The 27,642-nt window shown below is 42.6% G+C and overlaps 2 protein-coding genes across 2 annotated transcripts in view; both read right to left on the bottom strand.

Moving 5' to 3' along the window:
* LOC129822201 (nucleoredoxin) overlaps window positions 1-21,847 on the bottom strand; it is a 73,629-nt gene extending 51,782 nt beyond the window's left edge. The window contains exon 1 of the mRNA XM_055880271.1: window positions 21,328-21,847. Within this exon, the coding sequence (XP_055736246.1) occupies window positions 21,328-21,636 (309 nt within the window). The 5' untranslated portion in view covers window positions 21,637-21,847. The remainder of the gene's footprint in view (window positions 1-21,327) is intronic.
* A 917-nt stretch (window positions 21,848-22,764) lies between these two features.
* Window positions 22,765-27,548, bottom strand: LOC129822197 (thioredoxin domain-containing protein 17). Its single transcript, XM_055880266.1, has 4 exons — window positions 27,027-27,548; window positions 26,658-26,739; window positions 23,659-23,734; window positions 22,765-23,347 (listed from the first exon to the last, which is right to left on the bottom strand). Exons 1-4 carry the CDS (start codon window positions 27,169-27,171, stop codon window positions 23,279-23,281), a joined length of 372 nt encoding a protein of 123 aa, XP_055736241.1. The 5' UTR covers window positions 27,172-27,548; the 3' UTR covers window positions 22,765-23,278.
* Window positions 27,549-27,642: the final 94 nt, after the last annotated feature.

Genomic DNA, 27,642 nt, shown 5'->3' with positions numbered 1-27,642 from the left:
CGCTTGGCATTGCGCATGGTGATCTTAGGTTTGTGTGCAGCTGCTCGGCCATTTCATTAAGCTTCCAAAGAACAGTTATTGCGCTTACTCTGCTTTCAGAGGCAGTTTGGAACTCAATAGTGAGGGTAGCAACCAAGGACAGACGATTCTTACGCGCTACTCGCTTCAGCACTCGGTCCTGTTCTGTGAGCTTGTGTGGCCTACCACTTCACAGCTGAGTCGTTATTGCTCCTAAACGTTTCCACTTCACAATAACAGCACTTTCAGTCGACCGGGGAAGCTCTAGCAGAAATTTGAAAGGTGGCATCCTATGACGGTGCTACGTTGAAAGTCACTGAGCTCTTCAGTAAGGCCATTCTACTGTCAATGTTTCCTATGGAGACTGCATGGGTGTGTGCTCGATTTTATACACCTGTCAACAATGGGTATGGCTGAAAAAGCCGAATCCACGAACTTGAAGGCGTGTCCACATATATATACAAAAGTAAGGTATCATGATGGAGCAGCATATGAGATTTTCTTGTATAGTTTTGTCCAAATCCATTAAATGAGTGTGTTTCAGCCTTTGAAATGCTGAAATGACAGAGTGCTGCTCATCAGGGAGATGGCTGGGAGGGGTTGTTGAGAGGCAGAGATCTCCACCAAGCCTGTGAATGCAATTATCACTGAGACCTTGAATTGGGGCCCCAAACAATAAATACATGTTGTTATCATAATCATACCACAACTATGCATGGGAATAGAGCTAAATTATTTTGTCATTTTGCGTTGGTTGTGGAATTTAAATTGATGAGTGAGTTTTTTTTTGATCCAGTCCAGTCCCATCTCATAAGGGGGGAAAACTAAACCAAAAATAAGGACCTTCGGAGAGAAGGAGGGAAAGGCCGACACGGCAGAAGGGAGCGGAGAGGAAACCTGACCCAATCTGCTCTTCCTGCTCTCCTTTGTGTTGGAGGGAAAGGCACACTGCTGTGGGGGTGGAGTCAATCAAAAAGAGAAACAACATAGCGGGAGGCAGTGTGTCTTTGCATGGGTGTATGTGGGCTATATGTTTAGCTTTAGGTGTCCCTCTACCCTTCTCACCTCACACGGATAATGAATCTTTAAGCAGCCGTTCTGCACTTGTGTCTGTTTTCTCTCCATGCATCGCCCCCTTTGAATATTAAACTTGAATTGTATTTACTTTCCAAATGATACCGCGGCACAGCGATCCCTCCAAGAGCTAGTACCTAATAGTGCCTGCCGCCCGACCTGTGTGCTGCATTTTCACAATAAATACTTAGCCATATAGCCTTTGAACATTATTTTAACACCAAAAAGGAAACAGCTGCAGTGGTTAGGATGTAGTCAGTGACTCAGCTCACATACTGGAGCAATTATTCCAACTCTCCTTCGGCTGGCATCCTACAGTACTACAGCTGTCCACACTTCACCCAAGGGCACAGCCAAAAGTGGGCCATGGCTCCTAGAGGAACTCAAGCTCCTGTTACTGTCGAGGAGGCTTGACTCCCAATCCCTACGTTAACACAATGCCAACACAAATCACAACAACCTTGGCCTGTAACCCTAGGCCCACCACTAAGTGTAAACCCTAAAGCCAGCCCCAATCTCTCTTTTCACTGGCACTGTGAGTGTAACGGATTTCCTACATTTGGAAGGTGGGAAATACATAGGACGTGTTGGCATCCATTAGTATAAGGATAGCAATTAAACAAGTATATTGACCATACATCATCATAATAATAGAATTATGACATCAAAGTGAAATGTGACAGACATATTTCACTTGGTAACAATGGTAAGGAAAATTAATAGCATGGTAATCTGGAGGAATTTACACGCTGTATTATGACATGTAATGACTGCAATTGAAAGATCAAAGTTGGGACCCGTCTTTAGGAACGCATCATTTCCCTCCCTCTTCATCAGTGTCCTTAAGGAGAGAAGAAAGGAAGCATGGGAGGGTGAAGAATGGCCTCACCCCCGTCTCGGATTCTGATTTCCCATGGGCGCCTCCACAAACTGAACGTCACGAAGCCCAATGGCAGTCCAATTAAGAGAGAATTCTAGGACAGCAAGTTTGGCTTTCAAGGCCAAAGCGACTCGTGGGTATCACTTCAAAAAGGAAACTAAACGGGAAGGGGAAGAGAGACAAGGGAACACCCACAGCGGGCGGCTGGAAAGTAAAACACAACATGGATAGAACTTACTGTAGCCAGGGGTAAAGGAAACCAGGGCGGTAGGTCACTGTGTGTGTGTGTGTGTGTGTGAGTGAGAGTTTGCATGCACTCATACACAGCAGTAAATCTTGCAAATACATTCTTTGTATTTGAGGTACAGGACTTTACATTTTCAGAACAATAACCTTGACTGGCCCCCCATTTCTACCACTTTGGCAAATCTACAAACCAATAGAAACATTGTTAGAATATCCACACACAACAACCCCCAGTATATGTGGAAGAAACATTTCAGTTGAATGCATTCAGTTGTACAACTGACTAGGTATCCCCCTTTCCCTTTTTGATGATGACTTTCTATTCCGGTGCAGTGTGTGGTATATCCATCCCTAATAACTGGCAACTAACTGGCCACAAAATACATGCGATCTGTTATCCTTATCCCTGAACTTACATAAACCCCTTCGCTTTCCTCCTCTGAAATATTCCTCGCTTTGTGGCCAGGCCAGATATTTACTTTGGCCGGGCTTTCAGCTGTGAAATAAAAAAGTGATGGTGGAATAGGCCTGGGGAGGCCAGTAAGCCACTAGAGTAGAGTTGTTTTGCTTTGTTTCCCCCCCCCAACAGAGTCTCCTCCAGAAACCATCTAAAAACACGGACATAGTCAGCATGAAACATACAAGCATTCAAATAGACACTGCAATAATTGCCATTTAGCTATTACATATGCCTGTCGTTCTTAACCATGGAATTGGCTGATTTATATTGGTTCTAACACCAATATAAAACTTGGATTGATGGCGTTAATAACAGTTGCACCGCCTAACAGTCAAAGACAGTGGGGCAGGAACACCACTAGTCTTTTAGACAGTGTAATGGGACATGCTGCTATGATATGTTGTAGATCTCCTCCAGTAATTACACTATACATTATGACCATCTCTTCTCCACCCTACTGGCAAATCCCAACCGCGCACCGCAGCACTAAATGCTATGTCACCACAACAAAGAGACTGGAGAACTCCCTCTCAGACACTCCTTCAGACTCACACTGGGAGGGTCAACTGGGGTGAAGATATGGAGACAAGGCATTCATAAAGTGAGAACTGACAGCCTTGTGAGAATGCTCTGGCAAAGGCCCTAAAGACAGTTATTTCTTACTGTATATGTTCAGAAGGTTTCTATGCATCGAAAAGAACATGTTGGCTGTAGAGTGAACACCTGTCACTAGCAGAGCGGGGAGGGGATATAATGAGACGTATGGTGGGGTATGTCCCTCTACTTCCAGAAGCTTCTCTCAGAGGGGCCAGGGTGGTTGAGGAGGGAGTGAATCTACAGGTGGGGTGTAATCTCATAGACCATAGACGAGTTATAGAGTACAGCAGTTCTGTTCAAATGTCTTTAAATCAATGTAGTGAGATGAACTTCCTCTTTGGCAGTTCGGCTACTGATTTTGGACAGTTTCTCAGCTTGAACTGGGCTATACTCTGTTAACATTTAGTTTCATTCCCATAAACCTTTGGTAACCCCCTGCTCCATTTCAACCATCACTCTTAGTACATCTCACTTACTCCTCTTTCTCCCATTCTGCTTCACTTTCATTGCATACCGCTCACTGTGCTCAGTAATTAGAGGGAACGAAAAGGAGAAAAGGGTGGTGCTTGTCAGAAACACTAACATTTCAAACGTGAAACCTTCTCCTTAAACAGACCTTAAGCCGTTACTCTGCTTCAGCTCAGCAGCTTTCCCAGTCTGTTGGTGATCACGTGCACACAAACAGTAGGAGCTTATCAAGGTTACATGAATTACTCCTAAATAACATTACTCTGGACAACATTCAATTCAACAGTAAATAGGCTTTCTGCATGCGGCAGAGCAAAGGACGAGATGCACCGGCTACCCGTTAAAGACTTAAAAACACACCTGCTGGTTCTGAAAGCAGTGAGGCGGTCAAATGAGCAGGTGGTGAGTAACATGCTGATGCGCCAATTAAACGGCTTCGTCCCAAATGGCACCCTATTCCCTATATAGTGCACTACTTTTCACCAGGGTCCATAGGGAGCACTGTATAAGGAAAAAGGGTGCCATTTGGGGGACACATTCTGTCTCTGTACGCTTAGTCTGTCCTCCTCCCAGACTTAACACCTCACCAGGCTGGGAATCCCATTACACTAATGGCTCTGAATGCATACACTCTGCTTTTTCATTTCCTAAAGCATGTTTCAAAGAAAACATGGAGAGAAGTGGGATAACCTTTCTATTGGACAGGGATCAACTTCAGTCCTATAAATGTCCCCATTCCATCCGGTCCAACATGGTATATTTCTGAGTTGTATAGATTAATAGGCTCCCGAGAGGCGCAGCAGTCTAAGGCACTGCATCTCAGTGCTAGAGGCATCACTACAAACCCTAGTTCGATCCCAGGCTGTATCACAACCGGCCGTGATCGGGAGTGCCACAGGGCGGCGCACAATTGGCCCAGCGTTGTCCGAGATAAGGGAGGGTTTGGCCGGGGTAGGCCGTCATTGTAAATAAGAATTTGTTCTTAACTGACTTGCCTAGTTAAATAAAAAAAATGGATCTCAACTCATCGATCGTAAGTATCTCGATAGCAAGGACCATTCATATGACGAGTCTGATAGGTAATCCATCAGTTCACTCTGCATCCAGTAAAACTGACTGAGGGTTTCATGTTGCTGTGGAGCGAAACATCATGTGGCTTTCATATGGAGCCTGTGTTAACAATGCAGTGCTGGAGAAATGTCTCTCAAAAAGACAAGACCTCACGGGCTCCTTACAACCAGCTTGAGCTGGTAAAGCCTTTGATGCTACATGGCCGTGGGATCGGTTCCCCCAAGCCCAAACAGATGCACAGCAAAATAATCATCAAAACAACGATTAGCCCCCAACACAGAGGCACAGGGTAACCCACAGCATGGGCTCAGCCCCGCAGGGGGTCCACTCCAACCAAACCCATCGCCAGGCGTTCCCTTTCATGATTTCCCTGTGCTTATATTTGGGAACTTGAACGTATCCCTTTTTTAGTAACTATTACCGTCAATATGTTTGGAATGCGTGTAGTGGGCGTTTTATTGAGTAACCGAGACGTACAATAATATATTTTACAACGGGACGTGACGGCAGTGGAAATGTACACTGCTATAATGACTAAGTTAACCTGACTGGCTACAGTATACGTGGCTCTAGTCAGACTCATGTCAGTGCGGCAGCTCCACTGACCTCAGTGATCTCGGGCTGCGTACCAAATAGGGCCGGGACGATACCAGTATTGCAGTACTCATTAGTGTCGTGGCAAGGAAACAAAACATGAAATGGATTTTCACGATACTGGTACCGTCACAGACCTAATACCAGATATGGGCCCTGGTCAAAAGTAGTGCACTATATAGGGAATCGGGTGCCATTTGGGACGCAGACTCAGTCTACATAATTTTCACTCAGTCAGTCCGTCTCCAGGAGAAATCCCTCTCACACAACAGATAGTCAGCACCTCCCACATCATCCTCTCTCTCTACGCCACAGCTAGGCCAACTCTGGATGTTTCTGGCTATGTCTCTTTTTAACCTCTTTTCCTCGTCTCGCTGCAATACCATCATTACTTATTCCTCCATATTGGTTGCCTTGCCATCAGCTCCCATGTCTCTACTCTGGCCTGCCTGTACATTCTACAGATTCCATGTCATTTCTCAACAATGTAATCACAAGACATTCTTCGCCCGTAAAAAGCTTGCAGCTGCTGTGAACAAACAACCATTTCCCAAACATAATCTCACTACTCTGCTTTAATTTGCACTGGGGGCTCTGGCTTGACCGTGTGGGATTGGATATATCTTAACAGTCAATGTAAAATCGATTTAATTTGAATACATGTGTGTGGCTCTGGGAATTACTTTCATAATTATTTACTCTATTGAAAAGCAGAAGAAGTGACACCATAATATGTGATATATTATTTGAACCTATAATGATATGAAATCAGCATGCGGGAGGTGGTGCTTTACCATTCATATTTCATTTGTTTTCAGGACCAGCTTGCCAAGCAGTGCCCTTGAATAATGGTTAGTGAGTGCTAGTGTCCAAGGGATCATACGACACACTAATAGAACTACTGAATCTTTAATGAGGTCAATAAAAAGCAGATGGAATGATGTGAATGTCCTGCCAAGGAGAAAGCAGGCCAGGAGGTATCCTGATATCCATTGGGCCAAGTAAATATTATGTCCAATTACATGGAGGGCATATTGCTGTAGTAATGTGTAGGGATAAACAGACATATGGACTGACTGATGTTACTGGCAGCATACAATATTCGATATTTGGATTACTAATCAAGAAATTGGTTGGAAGAGAATTATGTAAATCCAAATTGTAAACATTAGTATTTGCCAGCTATCTCCAGATACAGCAGGGAGGTGATGAGAACCAGGGTTGAATCTGATTGGATTCTGACTTCACCCTGGCTGCTATGACGATTGACAATGTCAAAACTGCCTTGCGCAGTGCTCTGCCAAAGTTCTGAACTCAGTCCCCACCGCCACTCTATTCACTGGCTCGCTACTAAAACAGTACATAAACTAGTTTCACTGTGGGTTGTGCAGAACAAGAACAAAGCCCCACTGCAATGCAAAAATAGCTAGATTTGGTTCGTTCTGCCATAACCATTGACAGTGAGGGGACACCAGACAATTTCTCACTTACCCTAATCAGCTCAAATAGAAAGCTCACTTTCTGTCATAAAGATTGGCAGGAAAAAGGCTGATTCGATATTATGGAAAGGAATTTTTAGGAAGCCATCCAACCTTAGACACACACCACCTCATTATCTTGTAGCTGGAGATGAACGGCTTCCCTACAATCACATCTGTCTTCAGAGGGGGCTAGGATCAGAATACAGCACTACAACGTAGACCAGGCCTGGGCAAAGGCCGGACTGGGGTTGTGTGCGGCCCGCGACCTGATTCAACACAGTCCGCAGAATCATGCTCAGATCAAAGAATTTGCGATAGTAAAGTTTTGAAAAAAGTATTTGTTATTCAAATTAAAAGCCCAATGAATACTCACCTTTGTGTAATGATTTAACTCCCACCGCTTGTGCGACATTTCTTTTGAAGGCACTTATAATTCACAACTGCACGAGGACACACACGTCACAGTTACAAATAGTAGCTAGCTAGAAATTGTGCAAAAATTTGATTTTCAAAGATTCCAAAGAAAGGGAAAGTAGACAATGAATGTTGGGTGTTCCAGCAAGAGTGGACATCGAAATATTTATTTATTGGAGGTATCAGGGAAAGCTGTGTGCAAAGAGAGCATCGCTGTCTTGAAAGACTACAACTTGTCCCGACACCTCCAGACGAAGCACGTAGAGAAATATAGGAATATGTATTCTGAGCAGAGAGCCAATGCATCGAAAGAGTTGCTTTCTCAGTTGCCAAAGAAGCAAGGAATTTTCCCAATACTGCATTCAGCAAACTACGGAATTGCAAGTGCTAACTAGCCATGTACTGTCCCACAGAATTGCTAAACATAGCAAGTTATTCGTTGAGGGCGAATTTATGAAATAGTGTTTAATTGATTCTGCACCAATAATATGCCCCGACAAGAAAGAGCTGTTTGAAAAAGTATTTTTTATTTTACCTTTATTTAACCAGGTAGGCTAGTTGAGAACAAGTTCTCATTTGCAAATGCGAGCTGGCCAAGATAAAGCAAAGCAGTTCGACACAAACAACAACACAGAGTTACACATGGAATAAACAAACATACATTCAATAATACAGTAGAAAAAGTCTATATACAGCATGTGCAAACGAGGTAGGATAAGGGAGGTAAGGCAATAAATAGGCCATGGTGGCAAAGTTATTACAATATAGCAATTAAACACTGGACTGGTAGAATGTGCAGAAGATGCATGTGCAAGTAGAGATACTGGGGTGCAAAGGAGCAAGATAAATAAATACAGTATGGGGATGAGGTAGTTGGATGGGCTAGTATATGGGGCTTTGGTGACAAAACGGATGGCATTGTTATAGACTACATTCAATTTGTTGAGTAGAGTGTTGGAGGCTATTTTGTAAATGACATCACCAAAGTCGAGGATCGGTAGGATGGTCAGTTTTACGAGGGTATGTTTGGCAGCATGAGTGAAGGATGCTTTGTTGCGAAATAGGAAGCCGATTCTAGATTTAATTTTGGATTGGAGATGTTTAATGTGAGTCTGGAAGGAGAGTTTACAGTCTAACCAGACACCTAGGTATTTGTAGTTGTCCACATATTCTAAGTCAGCACCGTCCAGAGTAGTAATGCTGGATGGGCGAGCGGGTGCGGGCAGCGATTGGTTGAAGAGCATGCATTAGTTTTACTTGCATTTAAGAGCAGTTGGAGGCCACGGAAGGAGAGTTGTATGGCATTGAAGCTCATCTGGAGGTTAGTTAACACAGTGTCCTAAGAAGGGCCTGAGGTATACAGAATGGGGTTGTCTGTGTAGAGGTGGATCAAAGAATCACCAGCAGCAAGAGCGACATCATTGATGTATACAGAGAAGAGAGTCGGCCCGAGAATTGAACCTTGTGGCACCCCCATATAGACTGCCAGAGGTCCGGACAACAGGCCCTCCAAGTTCAGTGTGTCAAATCGATCAGAGAAGTAGTTGGTAAACCAGGCGATGCAGTCATTTGAGAAACCAAGGCTGTCGAGTCTGCCAATAAGAATGTGGTGATTGACAGAGCCAAAAGCCTTGGCCAGATCGATGAATACGGCTGCACAGTAATGTCTCTTATTGATGGCGGTTATGATGTCGTTTAGGACCTTGAGCGTGGCTGAGGTGCACCCATGACCAGCTCTCAAACCAGATTGCATAGCAGAGAAGGTACGGTGGGATTCGAAATGGTTGGTAATTTGTTTAACTTGGCTTTCGTTTCCCTGTCAAGACGAACAGTGACGCGGCGTGTTGAGGACATCGCAGAGAATATGGACAGTTGAAAGACAAGGTAAAGGATTTCACTTATTTATCCTTGGCCCTGGATGAGAGCAGTGATGCACGTAACACGCAACTTGAGCTTATCGATCTTCAGTCTGATGCAGTGATTGGAGAACTATTCAAAACAATGTCACTGACAAGTGTCTACGCAGCTCTCAATGAACAAAACTTTCCTAAGATTAGGAGTCATGCTGATGTTTGTACTGTTTGGGTGCCCATCAGAGACTTCACTCCTCACACTGATTGAGTAGTTTAAATGTAATGTTGAGCTCTCTCTTTGTGTTTTTGTGCATACCCGTTAACAAGAGTTCTGTCCGTGGTGCTGAATGCACAGTGTACTTTTCCCTCCGTGTAGTTCATTGCATGTTTAATAATGAAAATAGCTATCTAAAGGAGAACATGGATGTGGTTTATTTCTGTGCATGTTAAAAAAGTAAAATGAGTAGCCTATCTGGACGTGATTTACAGTAGATGTATCTGTCAACACAGTCATACCACATGATGTATATGATGATGATATGATTCTGGCCTGCGATGCCAAAAATATATTCTAACGTGGCCCTCCATGGAAAATAATTGCCCGGGCCTGACGTAGACAAACTAATCTAACCAAGTCGTCAGAGGAGTTAAAAAACACTTGTAGGGTGAACTCGGTCCAAAAACAGGTATGTTTTTGACCAAAAAGGCGGGACAGCGGCAGACAGCAGCGAGGGGAACTGTTTTTGGGGTGACTTTCGTGGAGGTGCTAATTGGCTGTAAAATTCCTGAGATGGAGATTAGACGGCCTGAAACAAGCAACGCTCTCCTCCCAGGAGAGATGACTTCTGGAGCGCAATGGAGTTCTTTGAACTGTCACAAAGGGTGTGACAGAACAGTACCTCAGGGTTACGGGACTGTTCACCTTTCACTGGGGCTCACTGAGACTTGCATAGGAACCTTACCCAAACCAGTCTCTCTGTTAGGTAACAGAGACTTGCAGTACAGTTGGGTAAAGACAAAATCTGCTTGGAAAGTCAATGGTTATTTGCAAATCTGGACTAAAACAGAAACTATCATTCAAGAGAGGATTTGTTGAAAACTAAGTTTCCAACCACAATAAAGAAATCTCCTTGAGATTCCAGCTCTTTAACTAACATGAACTCTCCCTCCTCACCACATATTCTCTCCCTCAGCACCTCCCTCTCTCCCATTTTACAGAGGTGGATTGGATGGTGTGCTGTCCTCTGTCACAAAGCTTTTTAAAGTCCCGCAGAGTAGAGCAGTCAGTCAGTCTCCCACAGCACACACTATTAGCCTGAGGGAGTGACCAAACCTTCCTCTCAGTTACACTACCAGTCCAGTCTCCTCAGTTTATTCCTTTCCTGCTCAGTGCCTTCCTACAGAATGTGCACTGTAGTTATACATGGATTACAGATTATAATATAACATTGCCAAAATAATCAATGTTCTAATACGATGTAACGGTATTTAGGTTCTCACAGTGGAATTCTGTCAGCCAGTTGAAAAAAATAAATACTCCTACCACTTGCTCCCAACAACTCAATAGTAGGCAAGACAGCAGGGCTGGCGCCAATGTGTCAGTGTGCCAGGCTACAAGCTGAGACAGTAGGCCTGTTTGCATAGTAAGCCTCTTTCAGACAGGAGCCAGAGCTGCAGTTCCAGTCACGTGACCAGAATTCACACCCTTCTCATTCAACGGTCTGCCATCCATCTCCTATTAGTCTGGTGAGACAATGGCACAGGGAGAGGAGTTATTTGAGGGGAACGTTTCAGTGTAGGTGTTCTTGCAGGCGTTAAGGCGTTCTTGCATTGTATACAAACGATAATTGAAAATAAACTGCCCTTAGCAGAAAAGGTAAACTGTGAGAGATGAGCTATATTGAACAAAAATATTTAAAAAAACACAACAATTTCAAGGATTTTACTGAGTTACAGTTCATTTAAAAAAATCAGTCAATTAAAAAAATGTATTAGGCCCTAATCTTTGGATTTCACATGACTGGGCAGGGGTGCAGCCATGGGTGGGCATGGGAAGGCATAGGCCAACCCACTGTGGAGCCAGGTCCAGCCAATCAGTTTTTCCCAACAAAAAGGTTTTATTACAGACAGAAATACTCCTCAGCACCCCCCCCCCCCCGCCTGGGCTGGCGTGGTTACACAAGGTCTGCGGTTGTAAGGCCGGTTGGGCGTATTGCCAAATTCTCTAAAACGACATTGGAGGCAGCTTATGGTAGATAAATGAACCTTAAATCGTTAAATTCTCTGGAAACAGCTCTGGTGGGTATTCCTGCAGTCAGCAAGCCAATTGCACACTCCCACAAAACATGCCACATCTGTGGCATTGTGTTGTGTGACAAAATATTCACATTTTAAAGTGGCCTTTTGTCACCAGCGCAAGGTGCAACTGGGTAATGATCATGCTGTTTAATCAGCTCCTTGATATGCCATACCTGTCAGGTGGATGGATTATCTTTGCAAAGGAGAAATGCTCACTAATAGGAGGGATGTAAACACATTTGAGAAATTAACTGCGGTGTGGGGGGCAATTACAGACTGGAGGACTGTGTGTGCGAGTGTTCGCTGGAGAGGGGGGTCCTCAAGACTAGGGGAAAACTCAAACCACATTCGCTAGACTAACACAGACATGGCGGCATCGCAAGGAAAACAGCAGACGAGGGTGAGATCATCAAGATAGAATAACAACAATATGCTTATTTCCATGGAAAGGAAACAAAGTCATTTCTTTCACTCTTAATTAATATCTAGTCAGTGTCTCCGGTGTTCCATTTCCTGTATTTGGTTCATTTGCAGAATAGAAATGAGGAAAGTGGGCATTCTTGGAGAGGCTAGTATGTGCTAATTGGGGTTGGTTTGGAATAATGTACGTAAGCTGGAAAATCATTGGTTGTTCTCATTGGAGTGTTACTGTAGGCACTGTGGTGAAGACATGGCCATGCTTGTACTCTCCTGTGGAAACTTCTGGTCGTAAACCACAGAAAGAGAGCAGAGAGTCCGTATCAATGGGCCAGCTGCAGAATACCGGGGACAAAGCCATAGGCCCAATCCCAGTGGATCTTTCAGTGGTTCACGGACCACAGACCAAGGTCACAGCCTCAGCGTCTTTGTGTGTTTTCATTTACATGCAGATAACGGATGTAGAAACAGATCAGGTTGCTTAGAGGAGACACACACACACAGAGATTCTGGTTGTGGTCTACAAGCCAGCCACACTGTTTTCACCAAATTTCAGAGGGTAACTTAAACTCCCCTTCAACATCAACCTATTGTTACCTCACAATATTACAGTCCTCCCTGTAAAATGACACAAAGAGCAGTGAAAGAGCTAGTAACACTAGCTTGGTGTGAGAGGCAACATTTGGCTCGGGCAACAGCATCGGTCCACAGTACTTTACTACAGCACAGTCTGTTTCCCTGCACCTTGGCCTTACTGCCTCTCTCTGCAGAGCAGGTGTCTGCCCACATTCCTCACGAGCTCCTGCCATGAGCTCCTGTCAAATATGGCGTACAGTAACTCACAGCTGCAGGCCACTCAGCACAATGGAGACAGACTACATAAGCACTTGAGATTGTAATAAAAAGCACTATAAAAGTTTAATACATTATTATTTACATTACAGCACCACAGCCAGGCTCACTCAGACACTGTATGCATCTCAAATGACACCATATTCCCTATGTAGTGCACTACTTTTGACCAGAGCCCTATGAACCCTTGTCAAAATAAGTACATTTTAGGAAATAGTATCATTTGGGACTCAGCCTCTCCCTCAGACTGGGCGAGAGGTAACTGTCACAGAGGGGTCACCAGCACTTCGTTTTGGACTGTTTTGTTCCGGAACCTATTTGCCAGGATCCGGTACGTCGTGACATGAAAAATACTTGTCACTGTTTGCAATGTAAAAATGTGAATAAAAGCAGTCAGAGTTAATTTGAGTTTCCTCTAATTTTAATGACCCCCCAAAGAACTTATTGTGAAAACAGATTTTTCAGTCGTGCCTGATATTCTAAGAATTGATTTGGGTTGGGTGGCCCGGGTTTATAGTTCGCGCAAAATTGTAGCCTAGAGACCAACGCGTGGCTGGTGCTGTGGTGAGAGAGAAAAGTATGCCTGTATCTCCCACAGAACTAGAATGATATTCACTTTCTATTACCCCTCTCTCCCAGTCTCTGCTCTGATAGACATGAACCTGCAACCATCTTATCTCCAGCGTTGCAATTCATTATTTATTTCCTTATAGAATCATAGCTGTGAAAAATTATAGAATTACTGCTGTTCAGAAAGAAATTAAATCATTCAGAATACTACACCAGGACTATAGGCCTATAATTTTTAATCACAGAGGATCAATATTTTTTTATTGCCTAGCTGTGGATTGTGTGTAGCCGTCCGGAATGTGCGGCAAATCTGCCAGTGCATGCATCCAAAACAGGCCTTTTGCAATATTTCAAATACAATGCGGAACACAGGTTGGAAAGCAAATGGCTCCTGCTGAAAAGAGAAGACTAATCTGTCTGTAGAGGCTACCAAAATAGTCGATCAACTTCCAAATAGGCCTATTGAGCAAACAATATTGTTTTACAAAGGAAAATAAGAGAGAGAGAAGCTTTTGGCACTAGTGCATCGGCCATCTCCGGTACGTGAGATGCGCATCATTGGGTGAATCAGTGAAACTGGAAAGCTTTTCTAGAACTATAATTTCCTCCTCATATTGTACAAGACGTGCGTCTCCACACACCTATGTCAGAGGAAGGCCCCCCAAAAAATTGTCAATGACTCCAGTCACCCAAGTTCCCTCTGCTACCGCACGGCAAGCGGTACCGGAGTGCCAAATCTAGGACCAAAAGGCTCCTTAACAGCTTCTACCCCCAAGCCATAATACTCCTGAACAATTAATCAAAAGACCACCAGACTATTTACATTGACCCCCCCTTGTTTTTACACTGCTGCTACTCGCTGTTTATTATTTATGCATAGTCACTTTACCCCTACCTACAAGTACAAATTCCCTCAACTAACCTGTACCCCCACACACTGACTCTGTACCGGTACACCCAGTATATAGCCTCAATATTGTGTTACTTAAAGAAAAAAATAGAGTTTATTTAGTAAACTATTTCTTGAACTGCATTGTTGGTTAAAGGCTTGTAAGTAAGCATTTCACAGTGAGGTCTACACCTGTTGTATTCAAATAAAATTTTAGTTGAATGGATTCAAGACTAGGTTGTTTTTAATGATCTCAGATTATCAGTTTGTTAGTGTCCAAGTAGCCGGTCATTTCAATAATTTGTGCGGTGTTAAAAAATATTATGCTGAGGTCTCCAGTCATGTAAAATGACGTAGAATTGCATTCATAAAAAGGCAAACATTTTCCCAGAACCTAGGCTACATATAACTAGCCAGGAGGGGCGAGAAGTAGTCACTGAGGGGTCACCCCATTGCATGACTAGCCTGGATCATTTAACTACGTAATCTTAGCATGGTGGGCTTACTTACCATCCCTTCAGAAGGGGGTTATCTAACCTTTCATCCTGACTGATGGGCAGAAGTTTAAAACTATGTCCAGGGCTTCATTTGGTGCTATACCCTCTCAGCATGGGCTTATCAGAAGTGTTTACCCTGTGTGTAATAAGGCTCAGTGTTTGTTCACCTAGTTATCCACTTAGCAGCACTAAATAGCAGCCCAAACTGTCACATACAAGTGAAATTGACAGGTGAGAGATCATGTACACAGGTCAACCCCAACCAAATGTAGCATTTACAGATATGGAATTGCACATTATCACGTGCAAATAAGAGGGCATGCAGCAGGCTTTTTCCAACTGCTCCTTCCAGAATCAAAGGCATGCAGCAGGCTTTTTCCAGCTGCTCCTTCCAGAATCAAAGGCATGCAGCAGGCTTTTTCCAGCTGCTCCTTCCAGAATCAAAGGCATGCAGCAGGCTTTTTCCAGCTGCTCCTTCCAGAATCAAAGGCATGCAGCAGGCTTTTTCCAACTGCTCCTTCCAGAATCAAAGGCATGCAGCAGGCTTTTTCCAACTGCTCCTTCCAGAATCAAAGGCATGCAGCAGGCTTTTTCCAGCTGCTCCTTCCAGAATCAAAGGCATGCAGCAGGCTTTTTCCAACTGCTCCTTCCAGAATCAAAGGTATGCAGCAGGCTTTTTCCAGCTGCTCCTTCCAGAATCAAAGGCATGCAGCAGGCTTTTTCCAGCTGCTCCTTCCAGAATCAAAGGCATGCAGCAGGCTTTTTCCAGCTGCTCCTTCCAGAATCAAAGACATGCAGCAGGCTTTTTCCAGCTGCTCCTTCCAGAATCAAAGACATGCAGCAGGCTTTTTCCAGCTGCTCCTTCCAGAATCAAAGGCATGCAGCAGGCGCAGGGAGGCGTAGGGCTGAGATATGTGATGAGCAGGGGGCGGTTTTCATCAGATCAGTGACACCCTGATGACAGGCACCCTTAGCCCCTCACTGAAGCGCCTAGCAGCTGTGGCTCTAGTCCACGACAGTGCAGTGGGACAGACCAGGGGGCTAAACAGGAGGCCTTTTGTGCGTCCCAAATGGCACGCTGTTCACAAGGCTTTCCCACTGGGCTCTGGTCAAAAGTAGTGCACTATGTAGTGAATAGGGTGCCATTTGGGATGCAGGCTCTCTCTCACTGGGATGTGATCCCTCTCCTCTCTTGATTCAGCAGAAACACACTGCCCCAGAGTTTATTTTCCAGCGTTGGCAAAGTGGGGCTTTCATAGAGACTTGGTGAAGGCTGTAATTGATTTACGAGCGTCTCTCCCACTCCTGCTTGTACCTCTCCATGTAAGGCAGTGCCAGCCAAGACACTCCGGTCACACACACAGCCTTGGTTTCATAACAGGCACCCGCCCACCGTTCTGTTACAGGGTCCCTTGAACGCCACACACACACAGTTCTCCTCCCACAGCTACTGTGACCTTTCTATTATGCCAACTGACAAAATATCAAACCGTAATAAAACATGTTCTGTGAACCACAGCTTTGCTGATGTGAATGACATCTAGTACTGTATGACTTAAGTGAAATCAGAGGGGTACCAATTCAGCGGTAAAAAATGTGACTCTTCAAATGAAAACCTGCCTAATAGTCAAACTTAAAGGCCCCAAGGTCCTTTCAAAACAAAACTTCCTCGCTTGTAAAAAATGTAAGACAATGTCTTCAGTATTCCATCTTATCTCTGCATGGTTAGATAATAATGGGAGGGGGAACTACTGAAGGAGGGGTGGACAGAGGGAGGGAGGGGCCAGGTGGGTGATGAGGCTCTGAACGAGGCAATGGAGTGAGATTGCTGGCTGTGCCAGGAGATGAGCTGTGTAGCTCAACAGAGCTGCCTCTCTCGCTCTTTCTCCTCCCCTGCCTACAGCCAGAGCCCAGCCAGGCCTGAAAAGAGGGTGCAATAGGGCCACTTACTACCCACAGACCCAAAACCTCAATGCAGCACAGAGCCACTCTTTACTAGTTGCTATGATCACACTCGCATGCAGGCAAGATCAGTGCCAGACTTAGTCTTTTCACTGAGGGGGTAAACACAGTCCCATGCTGCCAAGTTGCTCAATAGCTGACTTCACACTTCTTCAAAGAAGACCTCACAGCTGGACTGGACTCAAATGTGTTTCCTCTACACAAACATGTTGATTTAGATGAGAGCATTACCTTGTCTTGCTTCCCTCCCATTTACTGTAAACAGGTTCTGATTGCAATATGCCTTTAACCATAGTATGTATGATAAAAGCACTGGCAAGTCCTATTGGTGTGGGTTGCCACCTTGTTATTTCTTTTAAAATGAACTAAAAGTCCTTTTAAAATTAATTGTAAAGAATTTATGTAAATTAAACAGCATATAGAGTTGAAGTCGGAAGTTTACATACACCTTGGCCAAATACATTTAATCTCAGTTTCACAATTCCTGACATTTAATCCTAGTAAAAATGCCCTGTCTTAGGTCAGTTAGGATCACCTTAAAGCTTCAGGAAGCTTTAACTTCCTGACTGATGTCTTGAGATGTTGCTTCAATATATCCACATAATTTCCCTCCTCATGATGCCATCTATTTTGTGAAGTGCACCAGTCCCTCCTGCAGCAAAGCACCCCCACAACATGATGCTTCCATCCCCGTGCTTCACGGTTGGGATGGTGTTCTTCGGCTTGCAAGCCTCCCCCTTTTTCCTCCAAATATAACAATGGTCATTATGGCCAAACAGTCCTTGCTGAGCGGCCTTTCAGGTTGTGTCAATATAGGATATACTGTGGATATAGGTACTTTTGTACCCGTTTCCTCCAGCATCTTCACAAGGTCCTTTTCAAGCTGTTTAAAGGCACAGTCAACTTAGTGTATGTAAACTTCTGGCCCACTGGAATTGTGATACAGTGAATAAGTGAAATAATCTGTCTGTAAACAATTGTTGGAAAAATTACTTGTAGATATATAGATATCCTAACCGACTTGCCAAAACTATAGTTTGTTAACAAGAATTTTGTGGAGTGGTTGAAAAACAAGTTTTAATGACTCCAACCTAAGTTTATGTAAACGTCCGACTTCAACTGTACATGGAAAGCAAGAAATAGCCAGCTCATGTAGACACAGCAGATAGATAGATAGATATCTCCTCTGTAGCAAAGCTTCTCTTGTCAGGTGCCAGGAGCGTCATATACCTATCCTGGTGATAAAACCGCTATCTATGTAGCTGACAAAGCCTGAGACTACATAGCTTTGCAGTCTTGTGGGTTGGCTATCTGATGCATTATACAGCCTAGCTACGGGAGCAGAAAAACACATTCACATCAATGCACACACACATGCCAAAATAATAATTCTGAAGGGGGAAATGTATAGGCCACATGAAGCCTTAAGTAAACACTAAACATGTACATGTCTTAGGACATGTCAGAAGGCTATGGTAGTGTGACCTACATCTGAGTGCTCCCTGAAACATGAATTCTCTGTTCAGTATAAAACCAGAGCGGACAGAGCTGGTCAGTTAAACCACTAACAGACACACTCATTCAGGCCCCAGCTGTTCTGAAGATCACAATTCCTCTGCAATTCATACTGGTGACACTGTCAGAGTTAAATGCTAAATTGTACACTACTCTCAAGTAGCCTTAGCCAAGTCGTGGCCGCACTCGAATTTTGAACAACGGCAATGTAAATGCTGCAGAATATTTTCCACCAGCAGCATTCAGAACACAATAATGCTGCACTGTGGAGATATGCTCCTCCCAGACCGGCCCACGACAACCCCACCCCTCCTTCCCTGCCTCCAACCGCCATCCCTCCGTCATTCCCCCCTTCACGCATGGACTGCATAATGAAGTGTAACACAAACCATCACCAACAATCTGCATCACATTAGATGGGCCTTGATTCAATCGAAATCATGTTGCACTAAGGGTTAGGATTCAATAGGAAAATACTAAACTAAGGAAATTCACAAAGAGTTCATAAAATATACAGCACGCTATTTGATGACCATGGGGAAAGGTTGGGTGGTGTGGAGCCAAGAGGGCAAGGCTCATTTGAAAAGGTCCTGTGTGCCCTTACTGTTGAAAGATAATCATCCTAAATGTCTGCATTTCATTGAAGAGGTGGTCAAATGTGATGTAGTAATTACTTGCCAGTATGTGGACAAACTGTGTAGGCCTAGATCAGATAAATACATGACAAAACATTCACATTGTAAAAAATATCATTCCACTGGCACAGAGTAGTATATGCATACGTATTCTTACAGAAAATCTCCTGCAAATCCCTTTTACTAGCCTGGTGTGGCAATGTAAAGAGACACAGAAGATGGCTATATATACTCTTAATTCAAAGAGAATATTTCCAAATTAAAGAGTTTCCCTGGCATCTTAGGACAAGGAAATTATCACTGTCCAACTAAAAGCCAACCTCCATCACAATCTTCTGCTCCCATTATTAAAAAAAATAATACCATTTCTAAATTTTCAAGCCAGGAAATCATACCATACCATTTCTATCTTTAAAAAAATAATGGGAGCAGAAGATGGTGATGAAGGAGGCTGGCTTTTAGTTGGACAGTGATAATTTCCTTGTCCTAAGATCCCAGGGAAACTCTTTTATTTGGAAATATTCTCTTTGAACCAGGAAATCATACCATACCGTTTCTACCCATCATGTGAGGCCTAGAGACATGATCATGTCTTTACCAGGCGTTACTGGGTATAATGTCTTGTACTGCCAACAGGGTAGCAGCAGCAGGGCACTGAGAATGGCGAAGCTCCGTCCTCTGCAGACAATTAGATTTATATTCACAGTACCTCGGCTCGCTCCCTCTACCCTTCTCTCCCTCACGATTACAATGTACACATACATTATATCCGCCCACCTGGATATTATTCTTTATAGCATATACATTATGTGCATGCAGCTGCAAGCAGAGACAAATCGGCTAGCCGAGAGTCTCAGTGGGATTAATTGTAATTTGTTATTATGAATCATCATTTGTTTTTAAGACAGGCATGCTGACGTATGTAGGAAACTGGAGTTGCAGAGGACCCAAAATAGATCCTGAACCGGCAGCATGATGCAGGTATCATCTAGGTATAATTTATTTCTAATCCTGAAACCATTGCTTTACCCATAAATGTACATGATACAAAACACACTGACATCGGCTTAAACATTTTAAAGGCTTTCACAACATGTTATTTTTATGTTTATTGAATCCATGTCTAGAAAATAAAATACAGATTCAAGATATTGTGGTAATCATATTTACAATATAGGCCTAGATTAATTATATGGGAGAGTAACTGTACTCATTTGTCAAACTGCACACACACATCTTGACAAATTGTGATATATTAGCGACATTTAGTTTGTGTGCAAGGCAAAATAATGAATAAATAAATGGACAGGGTACATAGAAAAGATTTAGCAATTTTCTGTGAAAGATGAGTTTAAATCATCATAACATCTATAGGCTAAACATCTGCTTTTGAAACCTCTACATTAAACCCATATGAAAGAGATGGACAGATATGATTAAAATGACTTGATGTGACACCTACAGGTATATTTCTAGGACATTTTATTAAATCTGTTCTCCTTTTTCAAACATTTGTGTTTTCAAATAGCTGTGTAATGTGTAGGGCTATTATGAGATGTTGACTTCTGGATCCTAAATAATGCCCCTACAATTAAATATACATAGAACAAAAGCCGAACAACCAAAGAGTAGGCCATTGTCTCTAGTTTCACATATTTCAATAACACTGATTTAAAAAAATACATGACACTTTTTTTTTTACAACAACTCTTTTCAGCATCGATCATTTCACCTGGGCTATAATAAACCTTAGATATATTAGATATATTATAGAAAGAAAAAAACATTTTTACTATATTTAGATCAATATTTATATAGCATTGTCACAATTTCTAATGGCCTATAATAATTAAAGTTTCTCAAGATTTTTTTGTCCATTTTTTGTAAATTATCCTGCCCCAAAAACGTTTTTTTTCTCCCCCCCACTGTAATTTGTTACCGGAGTGTTTGAATTAAAAAGGTTTCTACAAATTCCACTATGAATAACAATGCATTGTAGACATCAGCATATCTTCCCACTACCTGTGTGTGTGTGTGTGTGTGTGTGTGTGTGTGTGTGTGTGTGAGACATTTTATTATTTCAATATGGATATTTAGGCTATAGATAATCTGTGACACATGGCACTGCAGTGCACAATAGATAGGCTACATGATATATTCAATGCAAACAATGGAACCTGGAAGAAATAGTGGGCCTTCTGTAAACCGTAATCTATATACATAACATAAGAGAAAGTGACAAATTCATCTACCTACTGAAAAAAATAATAGGTCAGCTGGCAACATTAAAAACTAAATATGTTAGACCCTGTATCAACTTTTGCTTCCACAGTCAGTTATTTCCAATGACCCACATAAAAGCATACACCTGTGCACTGTAAGGTAGGCCTATATAAAATTGGACCAAGCATGCTGTTTGTTTAAATAAGGGTTTATTGGCCAAATGACCAGACTAGGCTAAATATGTCACATTTTTTATTATTTTTTAAAATCAGAGCGCAATTCCAGGTTCACATTTGTATTAGTCACTGCTTACCTTTTTGTGTCTATCTTTGAAAGGCAATGCCGGCCATTGCATCTCCTGTAAAAAGTCTTGCCAATGTTTCTGGTCCTGATCAGATGAGACGAAGACGATTTCCAATTTGTCTTTATGTTCAGATGATTTTTTGAACTTGCTATAAAACTCACACAGACTGGCGTTGAACTGCTTACAGGGACCGTTTAAACTGCAGCCGAAGTAGAGCCCGACCAGGGACAGCTTGCTGCCCAGCGCCTGTACATCCACCTCGGCTTTCTCGCTGTTGACGAGCCGCTCCCCGAGTAGATTCACCAGAAACTCCGACATGCTGCTCGAGTCCTTGAAACAGACCCTAATATATTCCGTTCTCTTACCAAGACTGCAGAAAATGAAAACCAACACGCCCTCGTCCTCCAATTTAGCTTCCTTGGAGAGAGCCTCAATTCGTTGTATAGCCTATGCTCAAATGTGTGCACAACTACAGATATCTTCCACTCAGCTCAGTCGCTCCAATGTGTGGTGTGCAGGAATGCGCTCCAATTATACTCATAGAAGTGGTTGCACTCTTCACGTCAAAGCAAGAAAGCAACTCTTTCATGACACCTAGTTATAAAATGGCGATATTGCATCTCTATAATATTTTTGATGTATGTGTATATACACTGCTCAAAAAAATAAAGGGAACACTTAAACAACACAATGTAACTCCAAGTCAATTACACTTCTGTGAAATCAAACTGTCCACTTAGGAAGCAACACTGATTGACAATAAATTTAAATTTTCCACTTTAACTTTGAGTGTGACTCCAAATCCAGACCTCCATGGGTTGATAAATTTGATTTCCATTGATAATTTTTGTGTGATTTTGTTGTCAGCACATTCAACTATGTAAAGAAAAAAGTATTTAATAAGAATATTTCATTCATTCAGATCTAGGATGTGTTATTTTAGAGTTCCCTTCATTTTTTTGAGCAGTATATATATATATATATATATATATATATATATATATATATATATATAAAATCTGACCACCTTTGTTTGGTCTTGTATTGAATAGCATTACTTGATCAAGTTCACTATTCAGACTGATTGTTGTTAGCATTGAGCATGTTTTGGCCTACATGGTACACACATGGCATGTTTGGCCTATGTGTACATTAAACTCGAATGACAGAACTAGGGCTAGGTTACTTTCTTCTTCATGAGCCGGTTTCCAAAGACAACATAGCCTATTATTAAATGTGCCAATTATATTATCTAATATTATAATTTCACATAAAGTTTTAAATATCAAGATAAAACGCGAACTTAAATGTTTATTATAAGACACATTAGGCCTAATGTCTAGTTAAATAAAGGTTAAATAAAATAAATGTTTTTAGACAGGCTGAGGGTGCCACCTAGCGTCTCAAAGTGAACTGCACTATAGACAAACCATTTTACACATACAATTGTTTTCATCCAACCATCATTTATTTCACTTGACTAAGTTCTACACAACAACACGCCAATCACAGTATAACAGGTATTGTTTCAGTTGATATCTTCACTCTAAACATTTCTGCTATAAGTAAGAATCATCAATTCATCTGGCACATTACATTCTAGGAGTAAGCTGCCTACCACTTAGGGGAATCTAATATATTTGTCAAAAGTGGGCTATATTATTATAACTCTTCTATTTAATTTACTACATTAAACATAAAGTTATAAAACCAGTCAACTAGCTCTACCAAGGCCTCTGGTTATGTTATAGTTGCTTTTTATTTCCATGTAAGAATAGCAACACATTCACTGATTAACACTACCTCGCAGGGAGAGGAGTGTGTATTTGAATTTCAAAGAAACAATAATTTCTGTTCAATCTAGTGTAGTGAAAAGGTGCCTGGGCTGGGGCTGGATCTCAGGAAAAAGACAGGACAGTGGGAAATGGAAGATGACCCAGTGCAGGGCGAGTGTGGTCCTCTAGTCCTCGGTGAACATCATCCTCACCAGGTCAGCTTTGAAGCACTCCTCTTCAACCAGCTTCTGAGGCTGAATTAGATGGAGGAAAAGTGACAGAACTTAGCATGTTTTGGTAACACTTTCCCTGAAGCTATATTTTATCTAGAATTTATACATTGTATAAATGGTTAATAACCTCACCAATGTGTTATAGTCTGTATTAAAAAAACTGCTATCTATAAAAGAACATTCAATGCTTTTAGGAGCCTTTGAGTGTTGCCACAAAATCCAAAGAAAAACCCAAATTGATTAGAGAAATTCTCATTTGAAATGCAATTTGCTAATTGATCACTATACTAGAAATTATTTTCTTTGTGATCTTGCCATGCACGTATGCTCACCGTGCCATATCGGATCAGAGTGGGAACTCCACTGAGCTTCAAAGTCTTCTTGAACTTATTATTGGGATCCTTCCAACTGGTCGAAGATGAAAAGGTAAATTAAGCAAAATACATAAGTCAGACATTTAGGTCAAACGTATAATTTTGTGCATTGTATACATATATACAATGAACAAAAATATAAAAACGCAACAATTTCAAAGATTTTACTGAGTTACAGTTCATATAAGGAAATCAGTCAATTGAAATAAATCTATAAATTTCACATCACTGGGAATATAGATATGCATCTGTTGGTCACAGATACTTTTGAAAAAGGTAGGGTCGTGGATCAGAAAACCAGTCAGTATCTGGTGTGACCACCATTTGCCTCATGCAGCACAACATCTCCTTCGCATAGAGTTGATCAGGCTGTTGATTGTGGCCTGTGGAATGTTGTACCACTCCACTGAGCAAAGCTGCTGGATATTGGCGGGAACTGGAAAAATGCTGTCGTACACGTCTATCCAGAGTATCCCAAACATACTCAATGGGTGACATGTCTGGTGAGTATGCAGGCCATGGAAGAACATTTTCAGCTTCCAGGAATTGTGTACAGAACAGATCCTTGCGACATTGGGCCATAAATGATTATGCTGCAACATGAGGTGATGGCGGCGGATGAATGGCACGACAATGGGCCTCAGGATCTCGTCACGGTATCTCTGCATTCAAAGTGCCCTTGATAAAATACAATTGTGTTCGTTGTCCGTAGCTTATGCCTGCCCATACCATAACCCCACCAAATGCACCGAAAACAACAGGTGTAGTAGATCTTACAGTGAAATGCTTACTTATACAAGCCCTTAACCAACAATGCAGTTTTAAGAAAAATACCACAAAAATCATTAATAAAAGTAACAAATATTTAAAGAGCAGCCGTCAAATAACAATAGCGAGGCTATATACAGGGGGTACCGGTACAGAGTCAATGTGTGGGGAGACCGGTTAGTCGAGGTGATTGAGGTAATATGTACATGTAGACAGAGTTATTAAAGTGACTATGCATAGATAATAACAGAGGGCAGCAGCAGCGTAAAGGAGGGGGGGTGCAAATAGTCTGGGTAGCCATTTGATTAGATGTTCAGGAGTCTTATGGCTTCGGGGTAGAAGCTGTTTAGAAGCCTCTTGGACCTAGACTTGGCGCTCCGGTACCACTTGCCGTGCGGTAGCAGAGAGAACAGTCTATGACTAGGGTGGCTGGAGTCTTTGAGAAGTTTTAGGGCCTTCCTCTGACACCGCCTGGTATAGAGGTCCTGGATGGTAGGAAGCTTGGCCCCAGTGATGTACTGGGCCGTACGCACTAACCTCTGTAGTGCCTTGCGGTTGAAGGCCGAGCAGTTGCCATACCAGGCAGTGATGCAACCCGTACCAGGCAGTGATGCAACCTATCAGGATGCTCTCAATGGTGAAGCTATAGAACCTTCTGAGGACCCATGCCAAATCTTTTCCGTCTCCTGAGGGGAATAGGTTTTGTCGTGCCCTCTTCACGACTGTCTTGGTGTGCTTGGACCATGTTAGTTTGTTGGTGATGTGGACGCCAAGGAACTTGAAGCTCTCAACCTGCTCCACTACAGCCCCATCGATGAGAATGGGGTCGTGCTCGGTCATCCTTTTCCTGTAGTCCACAATGATCGCCTTTGTTTTGATCACATTGAGGGAGAGGTTGTCCTTGCACCACACGGTCAGGTCTCTGACCTCCTCCCTATAGGCTGTCTCGTCGTTGTCGGTAATCAGGCCTACCACTGTTGTGTCATCGGAAAACTTAATGATGGTGTTGGAGTCATGCCCGGCCATGCAGTCATGAGTAAACAGGGAGTACAGGAGGGGACTGAGCACGCACCCCTGAGGGGCCCCTGTGTTGAGGATCAGCGTGGCGGTTGTGTTTTTACCTACCCTTAACACCTGGGGGCAGCCCATCAGGAAGTACAGGATCCAGTTGCAGAGGGAGGTGTTTAGTCTCAGGGTCCTTAGCTTAATGATGAGCTTTGAGGGCACAATGGTGTTGAACGCTGAGCTGTAGTCAATGAAAAGCATTCTCACATAGGTGTTCCTTTTGTTCAGGTGTGAAAGGGCAGTGTGGAGTGCAGTAGAGATTGCATCATCTGTGGGTCTGTTGTGGCGGTACGCAAATTGGAGTGGCTCTAGGGTTTCTGGGATAATGGTGTTGATGTAACCAATGACCAGCCTTTCAAAGCACTTCATGGCTACATACGTGAGTGCTACGGGTCGGTAGTCATTTAGGCATGTTATCTTAGTGTTCTTGGGCACAGGGACCATGGGGCACTCTGTTCACAACGTTGACATCAGCAAACCGCTGGCCCACACAACGTCATACACGTGGTCTGCGGTTGTGAGGCCGGTTGAACATACTGCCAAAATCTCTAAAACAATGTTGGAGGCGGCTTATGGTTAAAAGATAACATTCAATTCTCTGGCAACAGCTCTGGTGGACATTCCTGTAGTCAGCATGCCAATTGCACGCTCCCTCAAAACTTGATACATCTGTGGCATTGTGTTGTGTGTCAAATTGCACATTTTAGATTGGTCTTTTATTGTCCCAAGCACAAGGTGCACCTGTGTAATGATCTTGCTGTTTAATCAGTTCCTTGATATGCCACACCTGTCAGGAGACAGATTATCTTGGCAAAGGAGAAATGCTCAATAACAAGGATGTAAACAAAATTGGAGAGAAATACGCTTTTTGTGCTTATTTCAGCTCATGAAACATTATATTGTGTTTATATTTTTGTTCATTGTATTTTGCTCAATTCAAATATGCTGCCTGAGAGAGCCAACAAATCATGATGTTACAACTTGCACAATTATCTAAACATTTCAAAACTCCTGGCTGCATTTGCGGGTATGAAAAACACTTATTTTCTATTGCCTGTTGATAGCACAGCATTATCATTCTGCTATCATCACCAGTGAATACGAAGAAAAAGTTGAGTACATACTATGGCCTCTCTCCAACCTGACAGTAGATGAAGACAGAGCCCTCAGGAAGGTGGGACATCTCTCCTCTAACAACTGGCTCAGCTGGAGGGGAAGGAGGAGAACAAAGCTGGCAAATCTGTGTGGCTTTGATTTATGCAAGCAATAAATCACACAACAGCTATAACTTCCTAAAATAATACAGAAAATAGAGCATAAGACGAGCATCCCCAGTAAACACATTACAGAGAATAGTTGGCTTGGCTACAATGAATTGCCGACCATAATGCAGCAGAGACTGACGCATTATGACAAGACAGCTGGGAAAGAAAGCCAACTGCTATACGTGTCAAGTACAAATTAATACAGCAATAAAATAATAACTATATTACCTTCCACACAATCTGGACACCAGCTCATCCCTTGAGCGTCTTTATCACCAGAGAAATATGCGAATATGTCCTTTCCTTTTCGCTCAGACACTGCTTTGCAGAATTCATCATAACCATGGACCTTTACTTCTTCGTAATGAGACATGATGAAATAGAATACGTAGCAGTATTATCAATTATCGTAGGCAAAGCAAGCAGGTATGAAGCGTTTCATGCAAGAATAAAAACGAGTTGGACTATGATCGCTTCTAAAATACTACGAGCAGAGAGGAAGAAGTAAAGAGAGAGGCCCAACTCGGCGGAAAATGTGTCTCCGTCCAGCAGGTGGTGTTTTTTTTAATTTTTCGCCCACCAAGCAAGGAGTTTTTGTATGGAGGTCAATGAGAGTATCGAATTTTGTTAACAACAAAAATGTATGGCTTATTTGCTACGTGAGGTTTATTTGATTGACTGTAAGTTTCGTAATGTTTAGGTTGTTACGACTGTACTGATATAAGTAGGACACATGACATCCCCTCATCTTTGATTAAAAAACATTTATACCGTAGTCATCTCTAGATAGCTATGCATATTCATGATATGAGGCTTGTACGCGTAGCATCTCTCCATTGAATAC

This window comes from Salvelinus fontinalis, chromosome 24, assembly GCF_029448725.1.
Source record: "Salvelinus fontinalis isolate EN_2023a chromosome 24, ASM2944872v1, whole genome shotgun sequence".
NCBI classification, from domain to species: Eukaryota; Metazoa; Chordata; class Actinopteri; order Salmoniformes; family Salmonidae; genus Salvelinus; species Salvelinus fontinalis.
The sequence above is the reverse complement of the archived record's forward strand: the minus strand, read 5'-3'. Positions and strand labels throughout refer to the sequence as shown.

Bases quoted from the DNA above. Each gene is read 5' to 3' on its own strand.
- LOC129822197 (XM_055880266.1), bottom strand. From the start codon at position 27,171: ATGTCTCATTACGAAGAAGTAAAGGTCCATGGTTATGATGAATTCTGC. The intron at 26,740-27,026 runs GTAATATAGTTA...CTTCCCCTCCAG, and splicing joins GTGTCCAGATTGTGTGGAAG to CTGAGCCAGTTGTTAGAGGA. The intron at 23,735-26,657 runs GTATGTACTCAA...ATCTTCGACCAG, and splicing joins CAGGTTGGAGAGAGGCCATA to TTGGAAGGATCCCAATAATA.